Source organism: Pyrus communis, chromosome 1 (genome assembly GCF_041283825.1).
Source record: "Pyrus communis isolate YQ-2024b chromosome 1, ASM4128382v1, whole genome shotgun sequence".
NCBI lineage: Eukaryota > Viridiplantae > Streptophyta > Magnoliopsida > Rosales > Rosaceae > Pyrus > Pyrus communis.
The window spans coordinates 10783437-10795007 of NC_142565.1; the positions used below are offsets into that span (position 1 = coordinate 10783437).

General features: G+C 41.1%; 1 protein-coding gene and 2 pseudogenes across 1 annotated transcript; all 3 read right to left on the reverse strand.

Moving 5' to 3' along the window:
* Positions 1-551: 551 nt before the first annotated feature.
* Positions 552-1229, reverse strand: LOC148699139 (putative methyltransferase At1g29790 pseudogene; annotated as a pseudogene).
* A 1693-nt stretch (positions 1230-2922) lies between these two features.
* On the reverse strand, positions 2923-4103 carry LOC137721342 (RING-H2 finger protein ATL67). Its single transcript, XM_068460440.2, has one exon. The coding sequence runs from the start codon at positions 3761-3763 to the stop codon at positions 3161-3163; it is 603 nt and encodes a 200-aa protein (XP_068316541.2). The 5' UTR covers positions 3764-4103; the 3' UTR covers positions 2923-3160.
* Positions 4104-6439: 2336 nt separating this feature from the next.
* On the reverse strand, positions 6440-9621 carry LOC148699140 (uncharacterized; annotated as a pseudogene).
* Positions 9622-11571: the final 1950 nt, after the last annotated feature.

Here is an 11571-nt window from a genome sequence, read left to right on the forward strand (position 1 = left end):
GTGTTCGTTGCCATCATTATTAAGTTCATCGAACAAGGGACAACGATAAAAACATGAGATCATTTTGATTTGGACAATCGACCGCGTGCTGGTTTCACTTGTTGTGAAAACTACCCTATTCAAACGACTCTATTGAAAATTCTGTTGGGTCAGCTACTTCTACAGGTTCCTGGAAGGTTTAATGCTAGAAAACCTACCTCAGTTTTAATGTCTTTTTTCTTTAACATGACATGAGTGGACCCTTATTTGCAACAAGTAAAAATGGACACCCAAAAATTAACTAATGCCTCCACCAATGCAAAGTGTCTTGTGGCTGCCTAAACTCATGCCTTCTGTTGAGAAGCAGAGCTGCCTGTTTTATACCATTCTTACTTTACAAGCATACGTGACGTGAGTTAGGTCAGTTGACCAACACAATCTTCATCCTTTTGCACCCACATCGAGTCCCCATTCAGTAACTTAGAGTAGTTTGTTTAGTAATATCGTATTGTCAAAAGAAACAAAAATGGATTTTGCAGAAAATTTTCCTTCTATCACAGCAACCTCATCTAACTGTAATGACAATTATAACATCATATTCCAAAAACTTAAGCTCATATAAAATCAATAATAATTATCAGACACATAAGATCAATCTGTACTTTACCGGAATGGCCTGCCAGGCTTCTCTAATACAGCAGAGAAGAAAACTTCCCCATCATCATCTTTATCAAGCTTTGGAACAACTACCCATTTGTGCTTCTTAGACCTCAGCATCTTCAGGGATTCTAAATAATCACTCAAATCATCCTTCAAACAAAAGAAGCTGTCGATCCACAAGAACCCGCCAGGACTCAGAACTCTATCCCAATCGTACAGAACAAAGTCCAGCAGCATAAAATCTATCCACCCGTCTAGAAACCTCGTGGTGTATCGAAGAATGGTAGTCGTTGATTTATAGTCAGGTAAAGCGGGACAAGTCCGCGAAGCGCTATCATTTCGTTGAAAGGTGCCCCGCGATTGATAATTGCTGAGACTATAGTCACATTGAATTCCCTCATCCTTGGTGCAAAAGTCCCGGTTCCAACGCTGAAAGTCGAGTCCAATCCTGATCTCTCCCGGCTTGGTTCCGAATCTCTGAACTTCTTAAGTTCTGTTTGGATTTTCTGATTACAGTTTTGAGAGTTTTCGTGACATGGTGTCGATCCTGCTTTGGTTCTGATCAGTGTTTACATAACTGCAGAGGGCATAGGTGACGTGAAACGATCCGAGAGAGTTGAATTTGGATAAAGTAGCAATAGAAATGAGAAGAGCAAAAACACTTAACACAAAGATTGAGCTGCGAACTCCTCCTCTCCATGCTCCTAAGGTCTTTGAAAAGATTTGGTGTACTCGTATCTTTCGGCTATAGAAAAAAGCAGCAGTTTTGAGAAGTGCTTTTCAACAGTCCACATTTGAAAACTTTTTCAAGAAAACAGAATATTTCTTAAACTGTGTTCAACTGGGTTTTGGGATAAAAAAAATTAAGTCTTTAAAAATGTGCTTTGAGATCAGAGAGTAAAGCTCGCATCTGTTTTATTTGATCAAAGAGGTTGTTTGGTGGTCTTCGTGGATAGACATTTTCTTTCAACTATTCATCCACCTACATAACTAACTTTGATGTACAGATCGTATTTTAGATACACTGAAAAATTTCTTATGTTTATGAGCACTTTGAATGCAAAACTAACTTTGGATGCAAAAGTCATTGAAAATGATGATCTTCGTTTAAAAAAATATGGGGATCATTACTTTCCGTCCTTTCGATCCCAATATTTTAAAGGGTCATGTTCCTATTTTTTCCCGCACTGCGTTATTCCTCCCTTTTTCTTTCTTTAGATTGAATAAAGAAAAAGAAAACAAAAGAACACGAAGAAAGAAAGGAGCGCAGAAGGAAATATCGGAATGCGAAAATCGCTACCCTACCAGTACCACTCTTTCCTATATACAAAATGGGAGGCAAATTCCAGTCAAAGCAACTAGGGCTTGTTTAATCATTTTGCTTGAGGTTTAAGATAAAATGTGAGGTGAATTAGTCAAGGTATGAATGGAAATACAGTTCCATTCCGCAAAAAACTGGTCAGTATTGTGGTGTTGTGTGATCAAGAGAAGAGACAACTAGAGGATCAGCCGCCGCAACACTTCACAAAAACACGTGCTGTACTGTTACTGCACAATATTCTCACATACATACATTTGACTTTGTTAGACAATGTTCCTTAACTGTTTATGAACGTGTAATCTAGTCACAGATGTTACTGTAGTAGTATTTCCGATGCATAAAAATTATTTTGTTTCAACTAAAGCCTTGTATTCAATTTCTTCTCCGTCATATAATAAAAGAAGGCCCCCATCGAGAAGAATAGAATTATAGAGTCTGTAGAAATTAAATATATTAATCCTACGAGAAGTAGAATTAAAGCACAAGCAAAGGCAACTAGAAAAAGAGTAGTTAGCATGTTTAGGGTTAGATTAGGTGTCAAAGCAGCCAACTTTGTCTTATGCTACTTCGAAAGTACATGATTGTTGGAGTCATGACCACCACATGACCTTTGACTCTCCATCAAATCCCTACAATCCACGAATTAACACTACGTCTTCAAACAAGGAAAAAAGAAAATTAGAAATTCAGACAGGGGTGCCAAAGTTGCAGATTCACTATTCTATCAAAATTTAGCATTGGCCAAACAAGAACTCCCCTATTTTTTGTATTACCAAGCAAGAAACACAAACACAAGCCCTTCGCCGAATGACGAATGCTTTGCTCATGACAAGTTGGTTTAGTGGAACTCAGTCTTTACTTTGTTAGCGGTTGTAAATTCAAATATTATGAACAAGACTTGTCCGTTGGAAAAGCTGAATGCTTTTAAGTGAAGTAAAATAATTCAGAAACTTTATCATCACTCGATAAAAAAGTTGATTAACATTAAAACAAATCCCTTAAATTTCAGTTTTTTTGTTGCATAATCCACTTTCACCAATTTCAAAACCCCAAAAAAATTTACATTTCCTAATCTCCCGAAACCAAGCAACCACTCAACACACCCCATTGAAAACTAACACAATCGAAAGAAAAAATAAAACCCAAAACTAAATAAAGAAAGTGAAAAAAAAAACAGAAATCCAATCAATGGGCAATATGTCACCTCCTCCATCTCCGATCGGCCGGGTACTGAGACAAAGGCACAACCTCCTGCAACGGAGTTGACAGAGGCGTCGGCAGCGGCGAGTTACGGCAAACCGGGCACGATCCTTTGAGCCGGAGCCACGCGTCGAGGCACAACAGGTGGAAGTAGTGCCGGCACTCCGGCATCATCCGGAGCATCTCGGCGTCCTTGTAGTCGCAGAGGCAGATGGAGCACGTGGACGAATCGGGGGTCGACGCCTCCTTGGAAAACGGGAACTTGGGGTAGGAATTGATGACGCTCGGGTGGAGCCCAACGATGGCGTTCTCATCATCATCCTGCTGCTGCTGCTCGATGTCGTCTTCGGCGACGAAGATGATGCGGGGGAGGATGACGCCTTCGGGGCTCGGATTCGGGTTCTGGCGCTGAGGCGGCTGGTGGTGGTGGTGGTGGCGGTGGCGGGAGACGCGGCAGCAGATGTAGGAGGCGAGGAGAAGGGTGGAGAAGAGGACGAGGAAGCCGAGAGAAATGGCGATGCCGTAGCCGAGGCCGAGGGTAGTTAGATAATTAGTGGGGGAGTGAGGATTGGAGTTGGAGGAGGGGGTGGGGGTGGACGACATTGGAGGAAGGGAGGGGGAGGGAGGGGTTTAGCCATTGGAGGGGGGTGTGATTTTTTTGGGTGGGTTGGGGTGAGATGGTGGGTGGGTGCGGCAGCTGCTGCATTTAATACTCACACCAGAAGACGCATTAAATTGGTGGGAAAATGTGAGTGGTGAGTGGTAGCGACTTACTCCTACCACCCTCCATTTTGGATTGGGTTTTGTTTTGTTTTCGGCTCCTAACCCCCCACGCAATCCCCATTTAGCCCACTAAATAGTAAAAAGTAATTTTAGGCTTTTGGCAATAGCCCACACCCCGCCACATTTCCATATGTACAAAATTCTGAATTCGACGCTGGCACTAGCGTTAATTAGTTAGAAATTTAAGATACGTTTGAAAAAAAAAATTGGAGTTGTTTTATGACGGCTATAAAACACTTTTAATAAAATTAAAAGCAATTATGCATTTTAATTTCTTGAAAAGCATCCGTCAAGTGCTGCAGTCCCAGGTTCTTTATTAACAAACATATGAAATTTGTAGTAAAAAATTTCTACATGTTTACAGTAGAAGCAATTCTAGTATAAACGCTTATGAACATTATTACTTTCTACAAAAACAGTTCCAAATGAATTCTTAGTAAATGTTAAATTCAACCGATAGTTGGTCAAGTTTATACGGTTTATGAACATAGCTAAAATTATAATGTAATGATTATTTCAGTAATACATATAGAATTTGTAAATGCATACATGTCCGATTATTAAATAATTTGTGTTCGTATAATATGTTATAATTTGGTCAACGGATCTTCCTTGATGTAACAAAGTTGGATTTGGCATTCCCCAAAGCCAGAAACTTGGAAATAATCAAATGGCAGCGAAGCAACGTTGGAATCGGAACATAACTAAATTAATTAATTAATTAAATTAAAGACGCTTACAGAAGCAAGTCATCACACATTGGTTCTTATATTTTGTGTAATTTGTTTAATTTAATGAGCGAGTTCTGACTTTAAAGTAGAGGGAACGTGTGGGGTTGAAATGATTCAATATTTTGAAGAAAGGGTATCAAAATGAAAGAGTAAGCAAAAGGAATGCATGATGCATCATATGTTAAAAGTTTATTGGAACCACACCACCGAACGGTGAGAGTTTTTCAATTTTTTTCAATTTTTTTTTGGTCGTAGAGACTTTTAACGAACAAAGACCAACCGACAAATTACATCTTACATAGTAACATAGCCCTAGAATGCATGAATAATGGTTCTTCTCAGAAGTTACAAAATAGTACATAAAAGAAGAGCATAAAAGTGTTTCAACCTAAAAAGAAAAATCTTCCATAGAGGCCTAACCAGTAGAGGCCCAAAAATGGTTAGTAAAGACGTTCAATTATTAGATGCAAGATTCAATTTGAAGAGATTTTATCCGAGGACACGTTTTTGACATATATTTTGACACTCATTTTGTAGGGTCACTTTGTAATATATTTCACTAATCTGAATCGTCTACATTTTAGAAAATAATTTGTATACAATTATTGCGAAATATTAGATATATTCAAAATCAACAAGACATTCATTTGTAAGAAAAGAAATTGACGAATATGGTTCTTAAAAAAGACACTAAATTTGATCCAACGGTCATATAGTTTCGGATTTGGGTTTTTTTGGTAGACATGATCTTTGAAGAAATACCTAAAAAATAGACGGTTCAAATCTTGAAATACATTATGGAGTGAAACAAAAGAAATGTGTCAAAAGCGTGTGCCCCCGGCCTAACTCTCTGTCTATATATATGTATATGGGTCAGATAAAACTTCATTAAGAACTGATATAGGACATGCATCTCAAATGTAAGCCTTACGTCAAACCTTATCCAGAAAAAAACACAGAGGAAATCCTTGGAGCAGGAATAAAAGAGCACACATAATAAAAGAAAATCATGGCTTCAAAATTACAAACATTAAAATACAATACGATTCATCAGCTACAGAGGATGCACATCCATCCAACATGGAAGATATCACACACGGGAACTAAATTCTTACTAAGTTGGAGAAGTGCCGTAAATGCACCACGAGGAAACCACACACCATTCGAATGAACTTGTAATTGTCGGCAATAAGCATTCCTATGAGTCGCGTCTAAAAACGTTGAGCTTCTCATAAACATTTTCCAAGCTCACAAACAACGAGAACCACAAAAACCACAATCTCAAAGCTGAACAACAATCCCAATTTAAGATTCAAGGTTGAGTAGTAGGCCACAAATGCTACAACAGACCCTCAAAATAGTGATAGAGTGGCCTCAATCATGATAGCTCTTATCCACAAAGCGAAAGAGCAACTACAACCAGGAGATAAAAAAAAATTTAGAAGATAGGAAAAATAAGAATAGGAAGAGAGGAAAAAAAAAAAAAAACCAAGGATTGCCATCGACCAGAGGGTTGAGTATAGTGGTTTTTTCTTTCTATTTTTTTGTTTAGCGGCTAGGATTTGAGGAGACCAAGTTAGGTGCTTATTATTATCTACATTAAAGACAGTAAACAAATAGTGCTACTATACATGCCCATTCGTCTTTTCTATTTTGACACCCACATTATATTGATTTGTCATCCGTATTTTAGTTGTCAGTTGAGCGAGAAAATAGGACAAGTTAGTGAGTATAACAACACTCAAAACAAACTATAGATACCTACCTAGAGAATAACCTTCCTCTAGCATTTTTGTTTTTGAATTGCCTGGCTGGAAATATTAACAGTCATGCTACAATTCATTTTCACAACCCACATGTCTCTTGATAATATTCGACACCTTCACCCTCCCAAGAATTCTAAAATGGCTACTCATGATTATCAACCCTGACTCCACATCCGATCTCAGATTGGGGTTGGACGTGAGACTGTTCGTGATGATGTCAATTGTGACATTCATCCTCATGGTCTGTTGAGCCCTAGAGACTCCCGACGGACTATGAGCCACCCCCACCACCAGGCCGTGATAATACAGAGTGGTAGTGTTGTTGCTATAACTGAATGAGGCCACATTTGGATTTTTCACCGACACGTCTGCTGTTAGCGAAATGTTGGAGTCTGGCTTAAGGATTGTGTTGTTGTTGATCAACTCCAGCCTTTTAATCGTGACCTTGTTCAACTTGATCTTTGGATTCTTCGATCAGAACACAGTGAAAGCAAGAATTATGATCACCACGGTTCGGATTAAGACCACGACTTTTATGTAGCCACATCACTTGATGAACTTTGTTTTTCTAATCTTTTTTTAATTGAAAAGCAGCCTCATCGGCGTCCTTTGCTCGGGCGGAGAATGGTGGGGGCTAGTGGTCTGTCTTACCCCCCCTCCATCTTTGCTAAGGGTTGAGGATTATTGAGACAATGTAGGTGTCTTAGCTTGCACTGAATTAATATGCATAACACACTTAACCTAAACCCTAATATTATTTTTCTTTAAAATAACAAGCAAGTTATCTTTTTGATAAACATTTTTAGCTATATATGGTGATCATGAATGCGTATTCAGTTGTCTAAAAAACTACCAAGCCTACATTGTGCGCAAGCCGAGTAACTAATAAGCTAACTACATCATTCGATTATGTGCGGGGCGTGCCAACTTAATGGCCGAGCTCGGTCGGGGAGTAAAATATGTTGATGTTGCGTTGAGTGAGCTACTGACTTCTTAATTTTGCGAATGCGGCCAAGGAAGGAACATGTCTCGGCCTTCGAGTTCTAGAGCTTGAAGACAAGGCTGTTAATTCTACGAAGTTCACAAATCATCAGCATCGGGTTTGGTCACAGTAATTATATTCGTAAGAGTATAAGCATGCCGAACTGGCACCAGACTATACAGACACAAATACTCGAATAAGATAAATATTTTGATGGTAAATGTGGTTCGGCCGTCGGAATGTCGAACTCTAAAATGCACTTGCGAACATCCAATCATAAAATAAAACTTGGCGTTCAATGTGCGAGCCTAGTAGCTTGTAACACCTCACTTTGCCAAGAAGGCTGATGAGATGACCTCTACCAACGAGGACTTAAAAATCGTTGTCGACCGAGACTTGGATAATAACTGGTCGGCCTTGAAGCAGTGCTGTCTATCCAAACTGAAGGTGCTCCTTGATCGGCTGATTCTACGGCTCCAATGTGTGGAGCCAAAAATAATTGATAGGCGACATGTAGATTTTTGGGTAAAAAGGATAAAATTACCCTTGAGGCACACCAGGATTCCTACACTCGAGCAGTAGGTAATCAACCCTCAACCAAGTCAAAAGTGCCCAAAATAGGTAATAATTCAAAACCTATTTCATCTATCCTCATCAAATCCTCTCCACAAGGTAACTCCCAAATCATTCATCTTTTATTATATTAATTAGCTAATAAGTTAGGAAATTATTCTATTAATTAACTAATTAATTGATTGATTATTCAATTATTTCTAATTAGTTACAAATCATGAACCTCACCCAAAATACCAACCAAGTGGTCGGTTCTCTTCCTCTTAAAGGGGCCAGCCACACCCCTATATAAACCTCTTCATTCTCTCCAAAACTCAATTCCAATTCTCTTGCTAAATTCTCTAAATTCTCCAAACACTTTTCCCTCAAAATTCTAACTTTGGCATTGGAGGTTCTTTGGCCAAAACCCCCTCATTCATCATGGGCATGTGATGCTCTTGGCCTTGACCTAAGGTGTTGTTTGTTTTGCAGGTGCAATTTTGTCCAAGAGCAAGGAGGAAGAAATTTGCATCCACAAATTGGTGCTTTCATTGAGAGTTGAGTCCTACACTTGTAGAAGACTCTTGCATCCAAGGTTTTCTATTTTCTTGTCCATTTGTAGATTTTTTGTACGTTCTTATTTTTAGAATTTTTTATTTGCAAAAAATCTTTGATAAAACATAAAAGAAAAGTACAATGACTAGAAATTTACAAACTTCAACGAACGAAAATTCCAATGTTCAAGAGATGGGACCACGACGATTCACAAGGCTAAATGTGACAATAAGTAGAGCGGCATCACCACCACGAGGCTCCACCATGGCAACCACCGCGGTGGCCACCACGATGGTAGGCACCCACGGAGAGGTCCATGACACCACCACCACGGCCCAAGCCGTGTTATCTAAGCTTGCCGTGCCATTCAAGGCCCACGGCACCAAGGCTATGGCCCAAGCCGTGTCACTCCAAGCCTAAGGCAAATTGGCCTGTGCTGCCTAAATCCAACGTGAGCCCAAGCCTCACACACATGTGCACCACATGCCGAGCAGCCCACTCTCATGGCCAGCCCTGCTCCCATGGCCCAGCCCGCTCCGGCCGAGCAGCCCACTTCCGTGGCCCAGCTTATTCCCGCCAAGTATCCCACTCTTGTGGCCCAGCCTGTTCCCGCCAAGCAGCCCACTCCTGTGGCATTTCAAGCAGCCCAAATCGGTCCAAAATTAGTTCCATTGTCCCGACTTCAAGTTTCTGGGCCTACAATTGAATCGAGGGCATTTTCACCTTACTTTTATGCAGATTTGACATTCCCCAATTCGAATCTCGTGCCTGGAGTCTACCACACTTCCACTGCTTAAGGAGATACATTCTTTCTAAGCTCTTCCAATCCGAATGAAGAACAACACTTGTCCCGACAAGTCATAGAGTAGACGAGCGCCCTTGCACAGCTGATGACCTTGGTGAATCAGCTCTTGCCATGCACCGAAATGCAACGTGCCCTAGATGAGGTGTCCCGAAGTAGGACAAGGGTAGACGAAGAACCTCTCCAGCAGTGTCCCAGTAAGCAGCCACTTGACCAGCCACGAACTGAGCGTTCGTGTAATGTACATTCTCGACTAACCCTTGAGATAGCGTATACTCCAGTCTTAGCATGCGGATGAGCGTGCTCTCTCGACTAGGCCCACGGACAAGTATACATTCACGGTTGAGGTCACACTTTAATAGTCAACATGAGCAACCTTCTAAGTGAATGTTCATTTGCGGCTAAGCCCGCAAGGAGAATCCTTTACCTCATATCGGAGTAGGCAGTACAACAGACAGAGAGAAACATTTACTCAATCTGGCTTAAGTTCAATCGGCAGTCTACGAGAAATTTGCTTGTTTGCTAAGAACGTACCACATGCATTGTAGCAGCGACATAAACGAGCCGAATACATGGAAGAGAAGTCTAGACCAGTAGGTCACGACTGGGGGCAGCTGACAGCTCTGCTACCCTAACAAAGGCAAATTCAGGAAGAAGTAGAAAGACTTTTGACCAAGCGATTGCGCGATTTCCAAAGGAACGAGGTCACCGACGAGGCACTACAACGGGACATGACCAACATAAGCAAGCCACCCTTCACAGACGAGATCGAGCAGGCAGAGCAACCTTCCAAAAAGGACTTCCAGCAGACCACTCGCTGTTTGAAAAAATAATCATGAAAAAGGATCAAACTTTGGCAGACTCTTTCGCTATGACAGACAAACATGCACTTTAGGACAAGGCTCGCCGATTAAGATGTAAGGACTTGAAAAAGAACCTGACATCAATTCCCTACTATCCAAACTGGAGGTAGCGGATGACCTATTTGCATGTTTGACGATATCTAAAACAACAATAAGCTCTACCATCATACGAAAAGAGTTAGGGGCCCGACTACCTGTATTCCACAGTTCAAAAGCTCTCATTGATGCTACTAGAAATTCAAAAGCTAACTTTGGAGATAGTTAAGTTCAAGTTTTACCTTCAAACACATGCAGTTATCCTTATGACACACTATTCTGCCCAATCCAGACATGCGACGATAAAGGCGTAGACATTGGCGGATGCAAAATTTTTTGACGAACGCAACAACTCAGCCCAAAGGCTCACCAAGGGCAGACGAACACTAGAAAGACACACTCGGAAGCAAGTTTTGTCCTCGTCGTCCCAAAAGATTATACATAGGAGCAACTTGTACTGGCAGTTGAACACCACCTTCTGCTACATCTCACACAACCCCAGCTGACCTTTGTTCCATAATTCAACTCTAGAGTGACCTAATACCGGTAGTTGAGCATCTTCTGCTGCGTGTAGCATGGCCCAAGCTCCATGGCTCCCTATCACGCATTCACGAAGCAACATGGTGACCCAATGACAGCTCCACGACTCCCTAATGTGCTTGCATACCTAGCTAGGCAGCATAATAGAGGGGCCAATGATGCCCCGGAGGTAGCCGAGCACGCCCTAACCGTACCTACTCCACCTGATGGAAACTTCTGGCATTTGCATGTCGACGGCGCATCAAACTACAAAGGTTAGGGAGCAGGCGTAGTCCTTATCACCCCAGACAGTTCGATGCCCGAATAGGCAATCACTCTAGGCTTCAAAGCATCCAACAACGAAGTAGAGTATGAGGCCTTACTAGCAGGCCTCAGAATGCCAAAAGACTTGGCAGTGAAGAAGCTTGCAATTCATTGCGATTCCCAGCTAATCACTAGCCAGAATACTAGGGAGTGCATGGCAAAACGTCCAAAAATGACACAATACCTAGAAAGGGTACGCAAGCAACTTGAGGCATTTCAGACTTATAAATTTCGCGGGTAGATAGCCGGCTTAGGTTCCGCCCTCGACCACTAACTCAAACGCTATATTCTAGTGGAGTATCTAGACAAGCCAAACATAGCAGCAAAGTCAACAGCTAAAGTGTCACAAGTTAGTATAACTCCTAATTGGCAAAGTTCTATTATAGACTACCTGGTTAACAACACACTCCTCACACGAAAAGGTTGGAGTCTAGAAAACTCCAAATAAAGGCAGTATGCTACTACACGTGGAACGACATTCTCATCTGAAGATCATAC